Source organism: Morus notabilis, unplaced genomic scaffold, assembly GCF_000414095.1.
Source record: "Morus notabilis unplaced genomic scaffold, ASM41409v2 Scaffold175, whole genome shotgun sequence".
Classification (NCBI taxonomy): Eukaryota; Viridiplantae; Streptophyta; class Magnoliopsida; order Rosales; family Moraceae; genus Morus; species Morus notabilis.
In genome coordinates, this window is record NW_010365332.1 from 270,233 (window position 1) to 296,623 (window position 26,391).

Below are 26,391 nucleotides of genomic sequence, written 5' to 3' on the forward strand. Positions count from 1 at the left end.
TTATCTGAACTGTTGTTATCCTCTTTTATATCCATAAACTAGGAAAAGTTACATGCCTACCACCTGGATTTTAAAATTGTTACAAGAAAACCATTTTTTATTTTTTAAGTTTTGGGTGGAAATAGTTACAATAAAGTTTAAGAATTCCCCTGAACTTTGATCATTGTCTTAGGTCCCGTTTATTTTATCGATTCGAGTATAAAATTTAAGTTTTGTTATAGTAAAAAGCTCTCAGAAATAATCACATCTAACTTTTTTACTATAGTAAAAAACTTTCACATAAAATTACATCTTAATTCAAATTAAAAACTCGAATTAACAAAGTAAACGGACCCTCCCCAAACTATGAAAAGTGACACATACACTCTGTCAACTTTGAGTTGTGGTAACGACATTCTAATTGAAGCTTACCTGTCCGTAGCCATTTCAGTCCAAGAATTGGACAAAAACTTAACAACAAAGTTTTCTTGTTATAATTCTAATTAAGCTCCATTTAATTTTTGGATCAAAATAGCCATTGTCATATAATAGTTCTGAAGGGTGAAAATAGGATTGGCAACCTCGTTCACTTTGCAGATTCGAGTTGAGATGTGACATTTTCTGATAATTTTTTACTGTAGCAGAAAAAGTTAGATGTGACATTTTCTGAGTATTTTTTACTGTAAAAACTTAAAACTGAAAACTCGAATCGGTGAAATGAACGAGACGTTTCTTCTTTATTTTCTTGGAACTATCATATAAAATTCCTTTTTCAGGAAACTATCATATAAAATTCTAAGTAGCAGAAACCAAAACAAAACAAAACAAAGTAAAATAAAAGAGAAAGGGTTCTTACAATTTTTTTTTTTTTTAAATTAGTGAACTTAAGTTACATGTGAATAGTTTCATTTAAGAAGTGGATGATAGAGCTTTACAATAATTGTTTTTATCAAATTTTCAAAATTTAGGAGGCAAGGGTATCACTTTCTATAATGTCGGGTGAATAATGATATAATGAGTAAATTTTATAAGATTTAAAAAAAAAAAATTGCCGTGTCCATAATCATTTCATTCCAAGAATTGGACAAAAACTTAACAAAAAAGAGCTGGGAGTTTTTCTCATAGGTCAGTCCTATCAGTAGTTTTAGTTTTTAACTGTTAAATCAAGTTAAAATTACATCAAATTAAAAAAGTATACATCAGATAATTTTTTATATAAATCTGATGATTGAAAATAGAGAACTACTAATAGTTTGTTTTTTCTAATCCTATCAAAGAAGTTCCCATTTCTTAAAAATAAAAAAAAAAAAGGAAAAAAAAAAGAGGGGGATCATAGTACATTTTCTATGCCTCTACTTTGATGGAGAATGAAGATTACAGACACAACCAAAATAACAATTTCCTTCATCATAAAAAGAAATGGTTGAACAGTAGCTGTAATGGATGCCCTCCTTTAGTTATAGTGTTATCTCTTATTGTTGTTGTTCGCCATTGCATTGTACTAACAGATCTTGGTAAGTTATTTATCGATGGTATGGGTTTTTTGGTCCGGCTAGAATTTTTTTATGCCATGTTGTTGATGTCCCCTTTATGTGGGGGTTGATTCAGGTCAATTGGGTTAATCCATCGATTGTTTGTGACTTTGAACGAGCTTAAAAAAAGCTCTATTTTACTGTATCGAGCGGGTCTTTTCCCATTGAGTCTCAGTACTTTTTTCGCCTTTGTGCTATGTTGTCCTCACTAGTGGATCCAGTCTTTGGTTCGGGGTAAATCTCCTCTATAATTGGACCATTAGTGTCTTGTGTAATCGTTTCGTTTGCAATGAAATGCTTCTCTTTCAAAAAAAAAAAAAAAAAAAAAAAAAGTTATAAGTTGGATCAACAAATAATTTATAATACTTAAAAGAGCTAAGGAGTTGGCTTCTAAGGAGGCCATGTATTGGCCTCAAAGAAGGCCACATGTTGGCCTCTACTTTTTTTTTCTTTTTTTTTTCATTAATAGACATTTTTTATATTTTTATTCTCTCTTTTTTTTCATACCTATTGTCTTTTTTTTCACTATTACCTTTAGTAATAAATTTTTTTTATTCCATTCACTAAGTGTGAATGAGTTTTTAAATAGAGACGGACGAAACATAAGATGAAACATACATAATGTTTCGTTTCTCTTTATAAAAAAAAAAATAATAATAATAATCTTATGTTTATAACCATAACTTATTAAAACACATTTACTTAATTTAAAACGTGCATTTTGATCCTTTTACTTTTATTTATTTTAAATTTTGTGTTTTCTAATCATATTTTATTAAACTTTACCCTCTAATAAGCTCTCATTTAAATAATTTTAAATGTGTGCTTACCTAAATATTTTTCTTTATTGTTGATATTTATTTTTTAAAAATTTATGTCTAAAAAATATAACATACTTATATTCACGTGCTACGCGCGTGTTTCAATGAGTAAAAATAAATAAAAGTCTCAAAACTACTTAAAAGGTGCTAATTTTAATTACATCACAGCCAATAACACTAATAACAATAAGTCTGTACAACTTGGATAAATACAAGAACAATGTTTGGATACCAACAGATAAATGAGCTGGACATGTGATTGTCGGATCATATATGCAAAGTAACACCCCATTGCAAAGTATCAAACTCTTTGTTATGACAAATAAAACATTTATAAGAGAACAAAAGGATGAGTTTTCCCTTGGTAATCCAACAGTCTTCCCCCATTTCTATACATTATTATTATTCTCTTCTTTTGTGGGTCAATGCTTCGGACTTGCAGATGGGGCAGACATTCTTGATAAGCAACCATTTCTTCAGACATTCTGCATGGTACTCATGTCCACAACTCAGAATTCCAATCTTCTCGAAAGTTTTGTAGTTGTCCTGCGAATTCGTGAACAAAAGCTTTGAAATTAAGAGTAATCACAGAGAGAATTTCCACGAGTGTGTTTTATACTTGGATATCCTGTCAAGTGAAACTTCTAATAACAATAAATTAATGACAAAATCAAGGAAAATTTTTCCTTACCTGGCATATAATGCAAGAATTAGATTCCTTATCTGAGACTTTTGTTTCTTCCAGATTAATATTAGTTCCACGTGATAAATAGGTGGTTGTCTTTAGTTGACTCACGATGATCTCCTCTGACAACCCAGTGTTCACGTTACCAATCCTCTCCCCCAATGCAAGAAGTTCCTGCGCATGATAAATAGGTAATTGATATGATCGGTTACTAGTTTATCTACATAATGAGGTTCGTCCTGACAAGATCAAATTTCAAAACTTACCTCATAAGACATATCCTCGATATCCAAGCGCATGTCGCTATGATGGTCAAACTCCCCTACCTCATATGACTCTGGAAGCTCCAGTATGGCAACCTCCTGTGGAAAATAGATAAATAAAAGCAAATAGTTCAGCCAACAATTAATTGAATTAAAATGTGACAATCAATACATTCTCTATTATGAACATAGGTGACAGAGATCAAGTGAAATACATCAGCATGCAGATATCTCAAGTGCGGAAGGTGCTGCTGTCTTGAATTTGTATCGGGAATGCCTTCTCGGTGAGGGCGGATTATCCTTATGCCAGTTGGTGGAAGCGTTCCTGCATGCCTATGTTCCAGACCATTTTGAGACGGATTCATACTACTGCGTGTGGAATTTGAGGAAGACCTATGTGAAGCTCCAGGCAAGTTATTATGGCCTCTAGGTCCCAGCACAGGTGGTAACGCATGGTGATTCTGATGCCTATGGTTCACTGAAGGATAGTGTCGTAGACTTTGTGAAGTTCTCCTGTTAGGTGTCTCTTGATATCTCAGCATACCCACATTTGCATTCTCTATTGAACCTGCACTGAGATTGGCCACTGTACATTGTACAAAAACAGGTCCATCATTACAACAGATTAACTGCAATTACTATAAAGGTGGAAATGAAAAAAAAAAAAAAAAAATAACAGCACAGTACAGTTGTAAAACTTAAAAGAAAGATGGAGATGAACTTCTGTTAATGTATATACATACACACAATCATATATGTGTGTGTGTGTTTTACATACTTAGGGTAGAGGTCAAACTGAGTTGGTTTGCGAAAAGATTTAAGAAATCATCATAATAACTTTGATGAATACAATTAGAAAACGAGAAAGATGTACCATGCACAAAAGGTATATTAGGGGCATGATTCCAGGCTGAACCACCTCCATCACCAGAAGTGCCGCTTAAGTTTTGTTCCAACCACATACCAGATGGCTGAAAGTGCTGACCCAAATAGTTTCCTTGAACAAGATGGTTATGGTCATGCATCCCGGCAGAATCCAGTGCAGTTGCAACAAATCTGCTCCTTGCACCACTGTGTGGTCCTACCTCCATAATTGGTGGGTTCCCATTTCCTACATACCGAGGCAGAGAAAAAGATGCAGGATCTGATGCAGCAACTCCATCTGGAAGTCTTGCATTCAAAGGAACTCCTGAAGAACTAGGGGTTGCAGAGCCATTAAAGTGTTGGCAATGTCCTGGGAGACTTTCCGGAACTTTTCTCTTGCATGGACCTCTAGCACCATCTACAAAGTGATTATTTCTTCCAAATTCATCTGCAGATATTCCAACAATGTCATAACCGCCAGAAGATGACAATTGATCAGGGGTCCCATGACTTAAAGGAACAGGTAACACCCCAACACTAGATGAAGGGGGCATGAATGTATAATAGAAGTTCCCGGGTGTAGCAACACCTAAATCAAGATTATGCTGATGATGCAGACCATTATATTGAGCCGTCCCATAAAACAATGTATTGTCATATCTTTCAGGTAGATATTGGGTATCAAAATTAGTACTGCTCCCTGAAGCCGTCATTATTGTACGCGTGTTGGGTTGCTGGAAGTTCGTTGTATGCCCCAAATGGATGGGGGGGCCCGGATAGAGATATCCTTGGCCTTGTAGATCCATTTCCAAGTCAATCATCTGATTAATACATAACATATTTCTGTGTCCCATACCAATGGAGAACTTTTATGAAGCAAACTATACCTGCTCTCAATCCAAAACATGAATAAAAGAAGTCAGATAAAAACATAAGGGAAAAAAAAAAAAAAACCATTGAAAACGTTCTAGCTAAAAGCCTAAAACCTGATAGAAGGAATAGCAAGTTATGTTCATTCAATTCTTCCCACAAAAGATTACAGCAATAGATGCAATCGACGGAATAAACTTCCAAAAGATTAAAAATCAGAATTTGCACCATCTGCTTAGAAGCATCACAGCTATACATGACAAAACCTTCATTAGAAAAAAGAAAAAAAAAATGTACAGAACCAAAAAAAACAAAAAACCAAAACAGAACACAACCAAAAAAAAAAAAATTTTCGTGCCTGTAGCAGGAATCTTCCACAAAGCTTGCTTTCCCCACATCATAGTTCCTTCTAAAAGCAATTAAAATACTTGCTTTCTTAAGAGCATAAGTCACGGCAGGCACAAAAGAGGCCATCCCATAAAGTTAATAGAGAATAGTTTCCCGAGAAACTGAAATTGAATTCAAAATAAGACTCTAACGTTCATAATTATTGGAGCAGGTTAATAAACATTCAGTTCTCTTTGTAACACAAATTGGACATATGTTTGGTTCACATTCTCAGAAAAGAAAAGAAAAGAAAAAGGCTTTGTATACAAATCTCTAATCCAAAAACAACAATCTGGGCCAAAACGATCCCGAGCTATCTATTTAACTAAAACATGGCAGAATGAACTGCAAGCAAAGTCAGCATAGTTTTCACCAGTCACCACTACTTGCCCAGATTTGCAGAAATAAATAACCATTTGAATGAAAGTTTAGCATATGTAAAAGAAAATGAAATTCAAACAAAAATGGAAGTACAAGAACACACAAAGAGAAAGATACCAAATAAAAGGCATATAACAAACTTGCAGCGATGGTTAAAGTTAACAAAAAAACAATCATTTCCTAAGTCACAACAACTTCTTTCTCACTAATCCTTCTTTCTCACTTTGCAGACCATACACAGGTCATTCAATAGAAGATTACCACTAAACATGCCTGAAAATGAAAAACGCATATACTCAGTTAAGCAAAAAACTGTTACAGCATTAAATGCCACTTGCAAGGATTTAAACTCCAAGCATCAATAGAGATTGGAAACAAAAACCCCGTCCGTAACTATCCATTAATTCAGTATCCCAAATTGACAACACAACTTTCCATCATATGTTATTGACCATCTAATGTACATAACTTCCAATTCTGTATAAAGCAACCCAAGAAAACATCTACGGTCTTATGTCAGATCAGAAGTTGGTTGGAATTTTCCATTACCACCCATCAGATAAGGAATTTAATCCACTGTCCACAATAGGACCATAGAAAAAATACAATGTCATGGTTGCAAGAAATATGTTCCACTACCAACATCAACAAAGGGCAAAAATGGAACAGGAAAGCAGCTGAAAAAAATAACATATACATATAATATAGATATATATATATATATCTAACCAAAATACTTCCACTCAAGGACATCATAACAAGGTAAATTAAAAGCTATGAACACCTCAATATTCAGAAGGAAAAATAGAGTTTAGATCAGACACTCCAACAATAACATGTACAACACTGGAAGAGGAAGAAGAAGAGGAAAAAGAAAGGGACAAAAACAAGAACAACCCCAATGAAAACAAAACAAAAGGTCAACAACAGATGGTAAGTTCAATACACTAGTGGTTAAGATGAATATGCCACTTTCCAAATTTGATTCATGTTCAGCTTCATCATGCATTTTCAAAAGTCACCAACAGATAGTAAGTTCAATATACCTTGAATTCAATCTAACCCCAAAATAATTCCGTACTTGAAATAGAATATACACAAAATTCAAGAAAAAAGTTGCATACAGCTTCATCATGTACTTTGATTTCCCGTTTCTTATCCATAGAATTACTGTTACCTCGTATTTTCAAGAAACTCACAAGAATCAAAATCCGAAAACCTAATAATTCTTCCCAATCCCTCTTTCTCTCTCTCTCAAATTTTCCCGGAAAATTATAACCATAAAAAAACAAAAAACAAAAAAAACCCAATTATATAACTAAAACAAATAAAAGTTTATGTACCTTATTATCATGAACAACCTCCGAAACGTCCAAATTTCACCGGCATATGCGATTAAAGAACCGAACCCAAAACCAATTCCGACAGTCTCTGCGGAAAAAAAACAATAATCAGAAGAAAAAAAACCCTAAATCACAATCATCAATAACAGTAATTAACAAAAAAAATCCAAAATTTAAACGCCAACGGCTAGAAAAGGAGAAATCTTTGAGGGCTGAAAACAAAGAGTTGAGAAATTGGATTGATAGAGAAAGAAAAACAGGCGAAAGAAACTCACAGCAACGAGAATTGTTCGGACAGAGAGAGGGATTTAGGGATCTGAGAAAGAAAGGAACTTTTAGAGAGAGAAAGATGGAAACTTGGGCTTCTAATTTAGAGAGAGAGAGATGGGGGAAATTCTAGTTGGCTTTGCCTCTGTTTCGTTTTATATATGCAAACGGATTTTGCTTCTTTTTTTTTTCAATTCTTATTATTACAATCTTCTTCGCTCTTTCTCTCTTTCTCTCTCTCACTATTTTTTTTTTTCTTTGATGGCAGAGTTTCCTAATTACGCCCGTTACAGTTTTTCCAGAGTTACGAAAATACCCTCCAAAATTGCCACCTGGCACTTTCTTTGAGAAACGATTTGGGACACTTCGGGGCTGTTCGGTAGCCCCATTTTTTGAGTCAAAAATTTTAAAAAATAATTCGAGTTACAACTTTATTTAAATTTATGTTCTTTTAAGTTTGAATTCGAGTTTAAACTTGAGTTTGGGACTAAAACTTGAGTTCTGAAACTCGAATTCAAATTAATGAACAATATTTTTTCTATTATTAAAAATGCTATAACTTTTTCGTTTTATTTCTTATTGAGATGATTTTTTTTTCTATGCGTTGACAATAAAAAGACGAATAAAACTCCACCCATATACCCTATCAAAATTTGTCATCAGCATTGAGTTTTTATTAAAATACTATCTAAATACAAATTCAAGTTTTTACTCATTCAACACAAACTCAAAAAGATTCTTATCTCAAATCATAACTCAAATGTACACAATCAAACACAAACTCAAGTTACAACTTCAACTTAAGTTATAACTCAAACTCAACTCAAAATCTACACTCAAATCACTTAATTCAAAAACGACAAAAGAATAGCGCATTCTTTCCTTAACCGCTTGTCATAATTTTTTTTTTTTTTTGCACTTTTGCTTTTTTGTAAAAAAGAGAAGGGAATTTGTTTTTATAACCAAAGAAAAACAAAAACGGAAACTTATTATTCATGCACATTTTTGGGTGGATGCTTTTTTTTGATAAAATAATTTTGCTATTGTTCTTTATATCAAATGATCCGTTTAGTTCACTGATTTAAATTTTTAATTTGAGTTGAGATGTGATTTTATGTGAAAATTTTTTACTGTAATAAAAAAGTTAAATGTGACGGTTTCTGAGAGCTTTTTACTGTAACAAAACTCAAATCGGTGAAATGAACGCAACTAACACTATCTTTTTTATAATATTAGAATGGTAAATTTATATTTAAAATAAATATCTTTTCGATATGAGGTTGTTTTTAGAACATATATACCCTTTAATTAATTTGATCCAGAATTAAGTTTGAATATAAATTATTTTCTTAAATATGTTGAAAATATTTAATAATTATTAAAAAATCATAAATCTAAACAATAAAAAAATTTGATATATTCAAAAAATAATTCATATTTAAACTTAATTATAGAGTAAATTAATTAAAAGGATATTAAAGACATTTTGTCTCGAAAATAATCAAGAGTACCAAAAAAATTAAATGTGAAGATACTATTAATATTATCAGAAACGATAGAGTACTTTTAAGATGTTTCAATATAATATAAGATATCAAAACAATTTTTTTTTTTAATTTTTTTTGGCTCAAAAAGAAAAAAAATTATTGTTTTGCTTTTTTTTTTTTTTTGGATTGTACCCAAACTATTCTACTCATAGACCAATCTGGATCAGTTTTCACATGATGATGATAATAATAATAATAATAATAATAATAATAATAATAATAATAATAATAATAATAACTTGATTTTGTCCTTTGTTTATTGGAAAGCATGACTCTTTCTTTCCCAACTAAAATGTCGACCATTAGCAAAAAGCTAAAATGTTGACCTATTAATTCAGAAGGCAAAATATAAAAAATAAAAAATAAAAAACTTCCCTAATTTTAACCTACTAAATATCTGTTTATAAATCCTTTTAAATATACATAAAGTCTTGTGAACCGAGATATAACCTACCCTCTTTCAAGACCATAAATTTATTTGAAGAGGAATTAGCATAAAATTCCCAATAAGGTTGTGTATACCTCCCCAATAAGACAAAAAATTTCAATTACACACGATCTCTTTTTTTTTTTTTTTAATGTCATAGTTGATGTCAACGCTTTACTCCTGAAAATATAATAATATCCCAAACTTAATGACGGAGTTATCATGCGGTTTTAATTTTAGTTCTTTTCATTAATTATGTGTTAAAAACATAACAAAATATAAATAATATTTAATTAATAAGAATATAGATAATATTCAATTAATAAAAATGTTATTTTATATTTTTGCATCAAAATTACGTGTATATTTCATGTTCTATTAATGAAATACTATTTTCTTCCAACATTATAAACAGATTCTATCCTTTTTTATATCAAGTGATGAAAATGACTAAAAATAAATTAATAGATTAAAGATTAAGCTTAGAACGAGTCAAACTAAAATAGGTTGCAAGTAAAATTTAGGGACCGTTTGTAAATTAAGGCTTTTCGTATCAATTTGCAAAAAGGTCAAATAAGTTTTGTTGACCAAAAAGAGATAATAAACAATGACCAAATAAGAAACGTTTTTTGTGAGTGGTATTTGTACTTGGACATTTCACGAAGTCGTCGTTTTACTTTTGTGTTTAATAAGGAGATTCGTACCCTGATTTGAATTATGGTTCATAGTTCATTACAGTGTTTTTTTCACAAAAAATACACGTAAATCGAAAATAGTTCTAATCTCATGATTATAATTCATGAATTAAACGTCTCATGTTTTACCTTGTCTGGTCAGAGTTGGCTAAGTAAGGTTGTTTTATTGTTTTTTTTTTGTTTTGTTTTGGACTGGAAATGATAAGAGTTCCGTGTTTTTGGGTCTTATTGATGTGGAAAACGTATTTGATTGTCATTTTGTTTAAAGCAATAGATAATAAGATGGCCACAAAGAGAGCAACGTATACATCACCCAATTGTCGAGGAAGCAAACAAAACGGTCTTAAAAATAAAATATATAAAAAAAACTGAATTTTCCACCCCAAAAAAAAAAAGTCTTAAAACAAATTGAATTTTCCACACAAAAAAAAAAAAATAAATAAATCAATCAATCAAAAACAAATAAATGGGGAGAAGCAAAAGGTTCACAAATGCCAAAGGAATATTCTTTTTATGCAAATGTAGTACACTTAAAAGGCGGAAATGAATGTGGCTCCTGAGTTTCATTCCCTTCCCTCCCTTTTTTCCCCTCAATATACGAAAAAGCATAATGAAATTATGTATTAGAATATAAGAAAATATATATTTGTATATATAGATATATGTATAAAGGAAAAAAAACCAGAAGTACCACTCAATGTGGTAAAAAAAATATTTGTGTCACTTCACTAAAAAATAAATAATTGTCATTCAATTAATAAAGAGAAACTATAGTGCCTAATTATTTAAAATAATATAAATAATAGCCTCGTAAAAAACATGACAAACCATGTATTTTTTCATAAAGAAATATATCTTTAGAGCTACTAGTTTGGATAGGTAAATCCAAAACCCAAACATTTTGAATCAGTCCCGACCCACTTAAAGACTAGTCCCTACTTGGGACTAAGGTTCCGAGCCCAAAAGTACTTTGGGACCGGACAATTTATTTTTACGAAAATAGTAGGAAATAAGTCAATATAAAAAATTTAAGAAAGTATATAGGTCAATTATTAACTATAAAAATTAATAGACCATAACTTATCAAGTTATGGTTAATAATCAGATTAGTTATGGACAAACTTGTCAAGTTATGGTTTATAATCAGATAAGTTATGGACAATAACTTCTCAAGTTATGGACGAAAACAGTAATTTGACCTATTTATTAACTTATGTAAACTATTGGCCTATTAATTTTAATTCATCTCAAGTTTTAGCATATTTTCCTCTTTCTCCCTTGTTTTTATTATTATGTTTTTCTTAGAAAAAATTAGCTTAAAGATGGACTAAAAATCCATCTTTAAGCCATCGTGTTGAACTGGATTGTCCGAACTTGTTCCTCTAATTCTTTCAAACAGAGTATAATAGTAAACTATCATCTCATATCAAAATCATATATTATTAAGAATAAAAAAAAGTTAATTATAGTTTAACAAAACTTGACGATACAATTGTACATTTAATGTAATTCTTATTTAATCGAACAAGAAAAAACATACAACAGCAACACAAATTTCTCACCACACAAGTGACAAGTGCTGTATTATTTTCCCCTTTTTTTTTTGCTATCCGTTTCTTTTTAATTTAATTTAACCCAACTTGATAGTGAACCAAACGACAAGGACGCTCTACCTCTAAGCTTCAAACACCTAATCCCATTTTCAATATATATATATATATATAAAGAGAGAAATAAATGAATACAATATTCTTAAGATAATGGTATTTTGTCGATCAAACAACTGATTTATTTGTTTACTTTAAGTGGGATCTTAATTATATCTAATTGCTTATTTGCTCTGTTTCCCAAAACGTGGATATAATAAGAACATAATGGGGCAACTAGGTTATATATTAAAAAAAAATAATTATTATGAGCAAGCACCCTAATAAAAAGAAAATTTGGCTATGATATAAGAAGGTCATGCTTTAGTTGTTTTTATCTAACATTAACACATGAAGAATCTTTAGCGAGGATAAATGTCATTGTTTAAAATCATTCAATAGCGATGATATTTATCGTTAAAGGAAAAAACAAAGATAATTTTTACAAAAATATTTTTAGGTGTCACTAAATGTCTCGTGAAACAAAAAAAAAAAAAAAGCAAATAAAAAGGTTCTTAAAATTTCGTTTTGTGGCCTTTTTACATGCTTTATTAATTTTAAATTTCTAAAATATGTTGTCCCAAAAAATGTTTTAAGTTGAAAATTTTCATTTCCGGCTTGTTTATCCACTTTCTTAGTTTGAAATTTGAATTAACTTGTAGCAATAACATATTATTTCCTTTAAGATACTTCCTATCATTTATAAAAAGATGGGTCCCACTAAGTTTTAATTTCACTATCTTTTATGTGAATTGTAAGATTTTAACCTCGCGTGGATAAATAGAAGTGCTTAATATACATATGTTGCCACCACCTCTTCGCCTCTCCACCGTCCTTCTCTCTCCTCTCTCCTCTCTCCATTATCTTTCTCTCACTCCCTCACTTTCTCTTTCTATATAAATATACCAACAACTTTATAGTGACCTAAAACACCTTTAATTTTAAGATTCTCTATGCATGTATAACTAGCTTAATTAATGAAGTACGGTCCTAACACAAGCATCAACCAAATAAATTATAAATTGGGAGTGTTTCTTTTTTTTTTTTTAGTAATTATTATTTCTTTTTTTTTTAATCAAGTAAAATAATAAATGGACGATCTTTTTCTTTTTCTTTTTCCCTTAAAGTTGCGATATTCAAATTTATGACCTCAACATTAGAACATAGAAATAAGTACGAAATTATTGCTAGATTAACCCTAAAACTAACTATTCTTTTCTAAGTTGTGCAATTATTAAAAAAACGGCACATGCAAAACTGGTCTAATACACTTCAGGAGCCCAACTTGACCCAAAAAGTTAATCTATTAGGTCTTATGTCATTCTATGTATACAAACTACTTCACATTCTAATCCACTTTCCATGTGGGACAACATATACATGCATTTTTTTCAATAATCTCCCCCTCATATGTGTGTTCACTGAGCTTCCCCTCGAATTAAAATTTCAAGTAACAAGCACATCCAAACAGGAGCCAACTCAAGCATGGAAAAGAGAGCCGAAACCATGCGAGTCCACCAAATGTTCCACCATCTGCGCACCTGTGGGAACACCAACTCTCCACAGGAGGCAACATGGGAACTGCAACCGAGTGTGATCGCTTGACCCATACGAACTATCGGCTCTGATACAACTTATTGGGGAGACACCACATACGAAACTGGTCCAACACACTTCAGGAGCCCAACTTGACTCAAAAAGTTAACCTATTAGGTCTTGAGTCCTTCTATGTATACAAACCACTTCACATTCTAATTCACTTTTCATGTGGGATACTATACACATGTATATTTCTCAACAAAAATTATTTATAGAAGGAGATGATCCTTAACGTTGTCCTTTCCATGATTTGATCAAATTTAAGCTAGCAGAAAAAGTTGTCAACATAAATTTCAAGATCAAGAAAATTAAACCCATAATATATATCTAATATATCCACACTTTTCTTTTTGTAAGGTATTGTTACATATAACTAACTTTTGCTTGCTAGTAGCTATCCACTGAAGATAAACGTGACATAAGATTAGTGCCACTAATGATGAGGCTAAAGAATATAAAAGCACAACTCAATCAAAAAGCTAGATGATGTGTCACATGTTGAACATTATCAACAAAACCAATCATCAAGGTATCTTCCTAAGTATCAAGCACTTTTTGTTACGTTATTATTATTGTGAAGTTTGTTGCTCCCTGAACTTATCCCGGGAGAACCAAACGTGACAAATTAAAAAAGGAAAAAAAAAATACTTGTATCATTGTTATTATTTGAGCGAAGTCATGGTGATGATTGGTCATTTAAGAAGCCGCAAACCTAGAACTTCATTGTACAGATCCACATCCTTCCTGATTGATGTTGGGAGTTCTAGATATAAATAGTATTTTTTTTAATATTTTATTGTCTAACTTTTTAATCTAGTTTAGTTTTATTATTATTATGTCGTTTATTTTAGTGGTATATTGTTATCATTTGATGAGTGGACTATAAACCACTTAACTATTGTACTTGGATAATTGAAAATTAAATTTTAAAGTTGAGTTTTCTCTTCAATTTGAGGATTTTCCCACAAAGATTGTCTTATTCCGATTAGATAACATATATCTAGTTGGATCTCCCCTTCCCTAACTATCCCTTCATATTTTTATAAATCTCCTTTTTTTGTAAACCCTTAATCGTTCCTTGTTATTGTCCCACATAGGTACAATCAATCTGAATGCCAAATTCGTTAGGCCGAATGCTTGCGTAGAAATCCAAATATCAGTATTTGATTGATCTAAATTCATCTAAGTTATTATTTATTTAATTTTTTGGACAATCGGTGAATTAAATGAGAATCGTTCTCTGTACCATGTTTTTATATCATTGTTTTAATCACACGTCATAAACAAGTAGCATAAGAATTCTTAAACATAATTCTTTGAGATTGCATGTCCCGTTTTCTGTCTGAGTTAGACCGCTAAAATTCTTATTTTACAATTATATCCTTTTCGTCCATGTTAGGCCGGTAAAATCTTGTCCTCTTCTGCCGCACTAGAATTTGCAAAACAGGATTATAATTCAACAGGACATTGCTTCTATGCCTCATCCCTAAAGATACTTGAATCGAATTTTTTTCTTTCAATCAAATATAAAAAGAAATATCAAAGCTGATCTCTGATGCAAAATGCTCAACATCAGTAAATAATACAACATAGCAACAGAGTTCACATTATGTACACTCACAGAAAAAAAAAGAATTGTTACCGCCACAAGCTCAGTGGTTCAAAACCGGAATTCAGTGGAAGAAAATGATTTCCCACTACGGTATTAAACAGACGCCCACAAATTCTTTCATAAAATGGCTTCTCAAGACTCGAAAAAAGCTCTTCATGTCACCCAGAACGCCTTAGTAAAAGAATTAGATCATATCAGATGACTCCTATCCCTGGCGAGCAACCTTGGTGCCGGCGTCCGAGTATCATGCGTGAAGAGAGAGAGAGACGGAGAGAGAGAAGAAAGTGATTTTTAAGTGTGGTGGCAGCCCCACAGAAAAGAGACAAAACACTTTTATGTATTGTTAGATAAAGAAACATTCCCTTTTTTAAAACAATTTCATTTCATTAAATTCTAATATTGTGTTGTAGTTGACTTTTCCATTTTAATGTTCAATATTCAGATTTTGTCTCACTTTTTTACTTTTTTTTGTTGTTGATTTATCTTTTTTCCTATTTTTATTAAGGAGTTCCTCTGATATACAGTTCGTTCTTTCGGTAAGATTAATTTTTTGACAGTTAGATCTTATTAAAATTATATTAAATTAAAAAATATGTAAAATAGATAGTTTCTAATAGAAGTGACAATTCGTGTCACGTGTCGTATTCATGTCGTATTTTGATTGTTTCTTTCTAAATTTACAGTCAACCCGTAACACGAAATTTTTTAAAACCCGCAACACGAACACGACACGACCCGAAAATGACCCGTGACACGAAATTGACCCGTAAACCCAAAATTGATACAAAAATTGTATACTTTTATTTAGTTTTTTACATATTAAAAATAACTTAAAATTCATAACACACTAAATTACAATAACATCCATTGAAATTAAGCAAATAATAGTATAAGATTTTGAGTATAACTATCATGATATCACAAGTTCAAAATAAAATTTAAAATATGAAACGAAAAATATATGTATTTTTTAGTTTTTTACGAGTTTCGTGTCATGTTCGGGTTAGGCGGGTCTAACCCGAAATTGACGCGTATTTTTTGTGTCAATTTCAGGTGTCGTTTTCGAGTCGTGTCATGACCCATATTGCCGGGCCATAGTTTTTGATATAAATTTGACGATTAAAAAATAAAGAACTACCGATAATTTATTTTTTTTCTGATTCTATCAGAGAAACTCTCTTTTCATTACATGAGGAATATAATTGTCGTTATGCATATATGATAATAGAAGTTTTGTAAATAAATAAAAAAAAATAGGTATTTTTAGATTCAATGTGCTCATAATAGGCATATATACGTAAATAACCCTAAATTCAAACCAAGTGGAGGAGGGGATGCGTGTTGCTAAGAAAGAGATGATAACCCAGTCAGAATTATGGTCAACAAAGTCGTTAAGCTCGGTGGCGGCGAGACAATTATCACTTGAGCCGAATTCACATGAGCTAATATTGTGGCAAGTGGAATATGGCAAAAAAAAAAGTAAGTTGTGCAGTGATCATTTACAAGTTGAACACCATGAGGCCATTTAGAGTATAATTCATATTTGACAACTGCATTCTATTATCGGATGTTCTATCATTGGTATGAGATGTGCACCATTAAACTCGAAACAAACAATATCATACTAAGTAGAGGGATATATCGTTACCGGAACTCATTCGTCACAACCTTTAAAACTATACAGATCTTTCACTAAGAGAACAAATAATTGCCTTAAAGAATTTGTTTATTTTGAACTAAAACTTTATTTCATCACAAATGAGGAACCACAAAACTGCCATCCACATTCTACTGAAGAAATTATACATGCTATTAATATTTAATGGACATTTATGCTCTGTTTGGTAAGAAGGAAAGAAAATAGGAAGGAAATGAAAACTATAATGCATAGAAAATTAGAAGGATAGAAAAGATTTTGATTTTTCCTTGACTTGTTTGGTATGATAGGGAAGAAAGAAAATTAATCTACTTTTCCTTGTTTGGTATTGGAAGTGAAACTAAAGGGATGGAAAAATTATTATTGGTGTAATTACTTTTTTGCCTAAATATTTTTTATTAATATTCTTTTCTAATAAAAGTATAAATAATACAGTATTCAACATCAAATTAACTCAAAAAATTCATGTAACTTGAACATATATTCCATCTATATTATACACACACATACATACATATATAAAGGTACAAAAAACATAATTTAACCATATGATTTCAAGTCTTCATTGTTGTACATCATCTTCAAGAGCAAGTCATTAACATACAACGTTGATATTAGACAAGCAAAAGCAAAAATAAAAATAAAATAAAATAAAAAATGGACGAGCAAATTGTAAAAAAAAAAAAAAAAAGAGAGAGAATGAAACAAGAAGAAGTAAGGTAGTGAGAGATTTATTAACATACAACGTTGATATTAGACAAAAAAAAAAAAAAAAAAAAAAAAAAAAGAGAGAGAGAGAGAGAGAGAGAGAACGAAACAAGAAGAAGCAAGACAGTGAGAGATTCATTTTCCTTCCTAAAATCCTCCCATTTTTGGAGAGATTAAATATGGTGGGACCCACCCATTACATTTTCCTTTTAATTTTCTTTTCCTTCTCAATTTCCTTTCTACTAAACAAGTTAATTTACCAATTTTCATCTTAAAATCCCTCCAATATTTTCTTTCCTTCCACTTTTCATTCATACCAAACATAGTGTTAGTTCATAGATTCAGAATTATTATCAGTTTACGTGTATTTTTTGTGAGAAAAAATACTATAACAAGCCATGAACTATGATCTGAACTATGACACGAAACCTTCCTCCAAAGTCTACCCAACAATAGCACAAACCATATGACCTTGGAAATTTTTCAGAGTCCCTTAAATGCTGATAAAAAAAAAAAAAAAAAAAAAAACCTCTTCAGACATCTCTCTTCACAAGTAGTATCTGATCGACATGGTGACAAATCCAGGCGTATTTTTACTCTGGATTCAAATTATTTGAGGAAAAAAAATAATTAAAAGAAATTGACTGAGATATCTGTAAAAGATATACTGGCTAAAATTATAATGTGCAAGTAAATGCTCGTGATCTTCAAGTAGTCTTTCATTTCTTTTTTTAGATTTGACATGAACTTTAAAAAGTGGTACACTCAAAGGTATCTTTTAATAGAGAAGGAAAAGATAATAGGATTTATCTTTTGTGATTAACTAAGGTCTCATTTATTTCATCGATTTGAGTTTTTAATCTTAATTTTACTACAGTTAAAAACTCTCATAAAAAAAAAAAAAATCACATCTAATTTTTTTCTACTACAGTTAAAAATTGTCACATAAAGTTATATCTCAATTAAATTAAAAACTCAAATCAGTGAATTAAAGATGCCCAAATAATAATTTTTCTGAAGCAAATAAATCTTCAAAGTACAATTGTAATTGGAAATGTTGATTGAGGTGCTTGAAGTTAAAAGCTTATAATGCGAAAAACAGGACTCATGTGGTTCCACATCTTTAGTTTCCATGAAATCTCAACAACAGATAAATCATTAATTAGCTTTACAACTATTTCACTGCTATATAGCAATATGCAATCCTGAAGCAAGAACAAAACACACTTAAAAATATTTAAATTCATCAAAAAAAAAAAAAAGCAATAGTATAAAATATTGCTTTCTCATTAACGCACGGCACATAACTCTTTTTTTTTTTTTTTTTGTTAATGGAGTATTTAAATTTCTCTTCAAATCCAAATGAGCTATGCATATTGCATATTTACTTATTGTTCATATATAGAAACGTACATATTTGAGAGACATATTGCCTTAAAAGGAATAATAGTAATAATAAGAACAAGAATAATAACAACAACGAAACATAGCATGATGGTGAGAATTCATGTAAATAATGCCTAAACAGGTTGTGATTTAAAAGATTAAAAATAATAACCTGAATATTCGAAGAACATAAAAAATATCAACAAGAAAGTAATGAAATAAATCATTCTAGAACTCATACCAAATAATTTCATCACCTTGCCCATTCGCAAGGTACATCAATAGGTCGGATTTATAGCATTAAAACTTCAAAAACATTAGTTAACCACCCAATATTTATTCAAAGAATTATACAATAGCGTTAACGACACCACAACTCTCAAGAAACAATTGGCTGCCAACCAAATTGAAAGAAATACATTATTAAAATTAACTAATCACTTATATAAACAGTCACGCGTCATTTAATAATTAAATCTACATGTCGGTCCAATAAATTAGAGTAGAATAAACGTTTATGATTAAGAGCATGTTTGGCATTGCTTTTAGAGGTTGTTTTTAGCTTTTCATAGAGAAGCGACAACAGGTTAGAGTGTTTGCTAAATCCTAAAAACTACTATTAAACAGTAGAATTTGAGAAGAATGTCAAGAGTTGTTTTTGCACAACTTCTGTTGCCATTGCCATTGTTTAAATTTACTAAGATAACTTTGATAATAAAACTTAATTCTCAATTCGCCCACTTTATTTTTTTTTATCATACCTAATTAAAAAAAATATTTTTAAAATAGTATTTTAACAATTGAAAATCTTTAATAAGTATATTATACTAAATTTTACTTATATATTTTTAATAGTTATCAAAATGTTTGAAAATAACAACAATAAGTAAGAAATTTAGTATATGAATATTTTTTTCTCGAGAATAAAAGTGTTGTATTTTTTAGAAATATTTCATATAGTAAAACTAAAATTATATCTTCTAGTATTTTAGTAAAAATGTTAACTTTAAAAATAGAAATAAAACTGACTATAGATATGTGCTGAAATATGTCTATTTTAGTCATCATACATATGCACAACAACTTTATACATAGTCGACTAAAGAGTTTCTGGTATTCACAACAGTTTTGACAAAAAAATTAACCAAAACAGCCACATATTTCTAGTCACAACAACTTCTAGCTAACATCACAGCTACAACAAAAATTTTCAACATCATAGCAATGCCAAACTAGCCCTAATAGTATTCTCAAAACTTGTTTAGTTAGCAATTACTCTCCTCTAATTATTTCCTCTTTTCTAAACACTTGTAGATGCTTAAAATGGAATAGCCGCACATATAAATTCTTTTCCTTTCAAGTTTCAAGAGCATATTGATATTCACATAATATTTTTCATATTATACCATAATATATATTTTTTAAATTAACAACAAGAGAATAAATGTAAAGTTGTTGTATTTTAGTGGCATATTATGTTATTTTCTCTTTTTTTTTATTGTCTCGTTTGTTTCTACTCATCATTCGTTTAATTTCTTTCTTCTACAATGTTTTATCATTCAACTAAGTTGAACCAACCCGTACCACTAGAACACTTCTGGTTTGTAAATACAAAAAAAATCTAACTCCAAATGCAGCAGCAATTTTAAATTTTCACGGTAAAAGAATGCAACTGAAATCCTTGTTCCTTCACTAATCTCAGGCACAATTACTAACAATTTTATTTCAAAGTGCTTAAAAAAATAAAGTCAACAAATATAGCTATTGCAATTTGCAACAAAGCACACCTTCTATACTGCTGATCATGGTTGAACCGTGTGAAAATCTGCAATGGAGGAGTTCCTCTTTTGTATCACAAGTAAGTGTGAAATCCTCTCTGTAACACTGGAGAAGAAGAATATGGAAAATCCACAGTAGTAAACTAAACAAAACAATTGTGGCAATGAACAAGAAATAGCAGAGTGGAATGGAAGAAGGAAAAAAAAAAAAAAAAAAAAAAAAAAAAAAAAAAAAAAAAGGGGGAGGAAAAAAAAAAAAAAAAAAAAAAAAAAAAAAAAAAAAAAAAAAACTAGTGAGGTCCATGAAATATAAGAGTCACGCATTGCCTACAAAAAAATTCAGAGCTGTTCGACAATCGAATAATTTTATATGTAAAAGTGATAAATTAAAAAAGGAAAATACTTGTATCACTGTAATTATTCGAGTGAAATCATGGTGATTGGTCATTCACGAAGGCACAAACTTAGAATCCACATCCTTCTTGATGCTCTACTAGAATTTGCAAACAAGCATTATAATCCAACAGGGCAATGCTTCTATGCCTGATTCCTAAAGATACTTGAGTCCACCCTTATCTTTTAATCAATTATCAAAAGAAATTTCAAAGTTTTTCTCTGAGGCAAAATGCAAAATGTCAGGAAATAACACAGCATAATAACAGAGTTCACACACGTACAACACACCAAAACAAGTGTTAGAACCACTGCGAGCTCAGTGGTTGAGAACCAGAATTCTGGGGAAGAAAATAATTCCCCACTACGGTATTAAGTAGAAGCCCACAAAATCTCTCATAAAATGGCTTCTCAAACAAATTTCTTCATCGCATCCGGAGCACATTGGTAAAAGAATTATATCAGAGATGACTCCTAGTCCTGGCAATCATTGATGGTTTATTTTTATTTTTATTATTATTCTTTTTTTGTTCTTTTACACTCTAAATACGGTTTAGGAGCATCTTGGTGAATGCTAGAAAGCCGCTCCATAAACCTTTTCTCACTGGTGGCCATCATGCTTGCAATGGAGTAGTTTTTGGTGCGTCCGCGAAGACCCCTCTCTCTAAGCCAAGCACAAACTCTGTATCTGCATTCAATCCAGTTCTCCACGTCAAAACACAAGAATTGCGGGAAAGTTTCCAGGTGGTCTAAAGATGATCCCACTTCCTGGCACAAAAAGGTTCACCTTCTGTTCTAACACTTCTGTTCTTTGACTAAAGGCATTGGGCTCAATTCTTATAAGGGAACAGATCTTTGAGTACCTCATACCTAAACGAAGAAGGCAATCAAACCTGGTTTGTAAATCGTGACTGGTGCCATGCAATTTATTCAAGGCCTTTATAGTCAAAGCATTCTCTCCGAAGCCAATTCCTTTCAAGAAATCCAGTTTACTCATCCTACAACTGGCATACCCTCCAGATTCCATCCTCTTCAAAGCGTCCACAAACTCTTTATCCATCTCTTCTTCGAGGCAACTGACGGCGCAAGTAGCCAACAAATTATTTGAACTCTTAATCTTATTGAAGACACATTCATTTAGATCCAAAGCCCTCATCACATAAGGTACATTTGCCAGCCTATTTCTTCCCAACACATGAGGATACCTTTCACCAACATCCGGCAAATCTTTTTTGAGCATTCCAAAATGTTTCAACAATCTAAACACCGAAACCATCGGAGTTTCTAAGTCAAGACTCAGAATTTCTGGATTCTCAAGAAGCAACAGGCCCACATCCTCCTTTCTAACACTGAGTTTGCTAAAGTATTCTACTTTTTGGACTAAAACCTCTTTTGGGCATTCAGGAAAAAGCTCCTTCTTCCAACACATTACTTCCCCCACCTTCCCCTTCTCGCAATCTAATTCGTAAAATACCCGAACTTTACAACAAACCTCATACCAAGCATCCACATTGCCCTCAACACAATTGTCCATATCAAACTCGACAAGAACCCTTTTCAAATCATCAAACAGCGCATCGAAATCACCGCAAAATTCGCCTTCCTTGCTCAGCAAGTAAGGGAAAGCCAAACACACAACCACCGACGGGGTATTCCCAAACCATAGCATTCTCTAAACCCATTAAGCCTAGCATTCAACTCACGCGAAGACTTGCTAAAAATCGAAATCTCCTCCTTATACAACAACCCCAGCTTGTTCCAGGGAAACCCAAATCCCGAAAGCTCCCGAGCCACCTCCAGAAATCTTCGGAGAAGAAGAGCTTGTCCGGAGGCGAAAATTTGGAAACATCCTGGTAATCTATGCCTATGCTTTCGAAGAAAACTCGAATTCGTTGATGGGTTCGTACCTGGGAAGATTCTGGAAGGCTGCGGAGAAGGCGGGGCCGGAGAAAGGGACGCGGCGGATGAGAGCGGGGAGAGAGAAGAGGAAGTTTCTGGCAATGTGGTCGGCGAAAGTGAAGGGCAAGGAGCTGGTGGTTTGGAGATACTCGGTTAAAACCTTCTGGGCTTCTTTAATAACTCGGGGTCTGTATTTGGCACGGAAATTAGGGAGAATTGGGAATTTGGCTATGGTTTTGGTAGTAATGGTGGTGGTGGAAAAGTGACGGGAAATAAGGGTGAAGAAGACTTTTGGGAAACGCATTGCATTTGGGTTTAAGAAGGGTTTTGGGTTTCTGTGGAGAGAAATTAAGGAGCTTTTTCTTGGAATTCTATTTAGTTTAGAATGAGAGGAACAATGGTCTTTTTATGGTTTGTACTTTGTATTGAAAGAAAGAAGAGAAGAATTCAAAACGAAGAAGAATGAAACAACTGATCCATCAATGCAAGAACAATCAGTACAAACCAGAACCGGACAACTTTTTTCTTCTGGAAGCGACAGTCGGAGTTCGCATAGGCGGCGGCACCGATGGGAGAAATGAGTGAGGGGCGGAGACGGAGAGAGAGTTTTGAGTGAGTGGGATTGTGCTGACTCGTGGGTGACCGAGCGAAGGGAAAGGGAAGACCGGAAGGAACCGTTCGGTTCGCTGATTCGAATTTTTAATTTAAATTAAGATGTGACGTTGTGTAAGAGTTTTTTACTATAGTAAAAAAATTAAATGTGACTATTTTTTAGAGCTTTTTACTGTAGCAAAACTCGAATCAATGAAATGAACGGATTGTTTACTTCCCGGATTCGAGTTTTCAATTTAAGTTGAAATGTAACATTTTCTTAGAGTTTTTTACTGTAATAGAAAAAATTAAATGTGACATTTTTTAAAAACTTTTTACTGTAAAAACTTAAAACTAAAAACTCGAATCGGTGAAATAAATGAGGTCATGTTATAAGTTTTAATTTTTAATCTATACTTTCCATTTTTAATCTTATTAAATATATAATTTTAAATTAAATTTAATATATAAATTTATCCCTTATCTAGAATAATAATTAATTTTGACTTTTAGATGATCAAATTATCCTTTAAAAAAGAGAAAAAATAAAACTAAAACTTTTCAACATTATAAAAAATAAAAATTAAAAACACAAAAAAAAACCTTATTTCAATGGTATTTTAGATCTTTTAAAGTTTTTGTTTAGTTTTTTCTTTTTCTATTTTTATTTAAGAGTTCTTTAGGTATTTTATGTTTAAAATCGACGATTGACTGTAAAAAGATATAAATTTGAGTATTAAATTTAATTTGAAGGTATATATATAATGAGATCAAAAATTGAAGATATATGTAGTGTTTGGAATTGTTCTTGTTTTTGTTTTTCACGTTTTTTGAGAAAGAATAAATGAAAACGATTCTAAAACGGTGTTTGTCACAATTAAAGATAAAAAATAAAAATGAAAATAATTTTTTAATTTAGTGTAAAATGAGAGATAAATGAAAAATGACTTTTAATCATTTTTCATTTTTTATTTTCGTTTTCTCTTCTCTCGAGCAGAGAGAGAGACATTAATGGATTTTTTTTATACTGAAAATAATCTCATGATAAAACTACCAAACGCATTTTCAAAAATGATTTCTGTCTGAGATTGAAAACGTTTTCATTTCATTTTTCATACAAAAAATAAAATCATTTTGAAATGAGTTTCAAACGCACCCATAGTTTTTCAATAAACCCAAAATACATGGTATGAAAAGTAAATATCTCAGGAAATAATTAGGATGAAAATAAGCCAACAATACCCTGTATTTTATCAAAATATCACTTTCACCCTTCTAATTATGTAAACGTTCGAACCGCTCCACTGTATTTATAAAAACAGACCTAAAATACCCCTTAAGCACCCAATCTATATTAAACATTATCTTTAGTTTTGATTTAACTAAAAAATTAAATAAAAAATTTTAAAAATGCTCAAATTAATATTTTAATAAAAAAATACTTAAATTATTTTGAGAGTTTTCCATTTTTTTTCATATTGATTTTGTTTTACTTTTTTATTAATTTATATGTAAAATAACGTAAGATAGCTTGAAAAAGGTAATCATGGAAATTTTAAAAATTTAATTGTTTTAAAGGTGTTTTAAGACTTTAAAAAAAATGAGGGTGTTTTTGATATTTGCATAATAAAAAGGGCAACAAAACACGCATGGAAATAAAAGTTGACCGGCAGAATAAATGCAAGTATGGAGCAGTAATGCAAGTTGGGATTCTTTTCTTCTTGATTGGGAAATCTCTTCCCTCTTCCATTTGTTATCTCTTGTATTCATCAAATAATAAAAAAAAAAAGTTATCTCTTGTAGATAACATATTTATTTTTGATGAGAGATATCGGCTTCTTTTCAAAAAAGAAGTTTGTTACTTAAATCATTCATTCCTTAAAAGGTCAGAAAAATCTGTCTTTCTCATTTATCCGTGGTGATTTGTGCATATGTAGACTCTACTAACATGATATATTATTATTTAAACAAAAAATGAAATAGTAGAGTACACGTGTCAAACAGTGATGCATAGAGTGATAAAATAAGTATCAGAAAGAGTGATGCTAACATTTCTCTGAAATTACAAGGCGAAACACGAGGAAGAAAAAACTAAACTTCAAAATAACAAAGGAAACAAAAAGAAAGGTCCCAAAAAACCAAAATTGAAAACTAGACTTGAGGAGAGACGGCTATTCTTTGATTAGATCTCTTTTGAAAAAGAGAAGCTTGCTAAATTCCTTTACAAGAAGAATCCAAAGAGCCACGTTGGTTTTATTCTATCCCAAATAAGGCCCGTTTAATTCGTTGATTCGAATTTTTAATTTAAGTTGTGATGTGACTTTATGTGAGAGCTTTTTACTATAGCAAAAAAATTAGATGTGACTATTTCTGAGAGCTTTTTACTGTAACAAAACTCAAATTATAAACTCAAATCAGTAAAATGAACGGGGCTATTGAGTCCTACTGAGTTGCTTACAAGTTGGTTTTAATTCTATTCAAAGAGCCATGTTGGTTATAATTCTATCTTCCTCACAACCTTCAAAGATTCTACAGTTTCTCTTAAGCTCAAGTCACTTTCCCGTTTAGTTCGCTGATTCGAGTTTTTAATTCGAATTGAGATGTGATTTTATGTGAGAGTTTTTTACTGTAGCAAAAAAGTTAGATGTGATTATTTGTGAGAGCTTTTTACTGTAGCAAAACTCGAATTCTAAACACGAATCAGCGAAATAAACGGGGCCTTAGACTTGATTCTCGTCTCCCACGCTTCCCTTTCAAGAATCTGATGAAGTCAAATTTGCAACCTCCTTCTTTCTTCAAAGTTTGTCTTTTCTTCAATTTTCTTTAGAGCAACTTTTTATTTTAGTTTCTTATTTTTTTTGGTTTTTTTTAAATTTGAAAAAAGGAATATACCTAAAATATTATTTTTGGGATTATACTCAAAACACTCAATGTGTTTTATCAAATTATCACTTTCATCTTTCCTTATTATATAAATATTCAAAATATCTCATATCAAATTATCACTTTCATCTTTCCTTATTATATAAATATTCAAAATATCTCATATCAAATTATCACT

At 31.2% G+C, this 26,391-nt stretch overlaps 1 protein-coding gene and 1 pseudogene across 1 annotated transcript; both read right to left on the bottom strand.

Annotated features, from left to right (window-relative positions):
* Positions 1–2,538: 2,538 nt before the first annotated feature.
* Positions 2,539–7,612, bottom strand: LOC21392943 (probable E3 ubiquitin-protein ligase ZFP1). Its single transcript, XM_024172083.1, has 7 exons — positions 7,401–7,612; positions 7,126–7,213; positions 4,155–5,031; positions 3,496–3,866; positions 3,284–3,379; positions 3,024–3,191; positions 2,539–2,878 (listed from the first exon to the last, which is right to left on the bottom strand). Exons 3-7 carry the CDS (start codon positions 4,996–4,998, stop codon positions 2,735–2,737), a joined length of 1,623 nt encoding a protein of 540 aa, XP_024027851.1. The 5' UTR covers positions 4,999–5,031; positions 7,126–7,213; positions 7,401–7,612; the 3' UTR covers positions 2,539–2,734.
* Positions 7,613–21,117: 13,505 nt separating this feature from the next.
* On the bottom strand, positions 21,118–22,509 carry LOC21392944 (annotated as a pseudogene).
* Between the last annotated feature and the right edge of the window lie 3,882 nt (positions 22,510–26,391).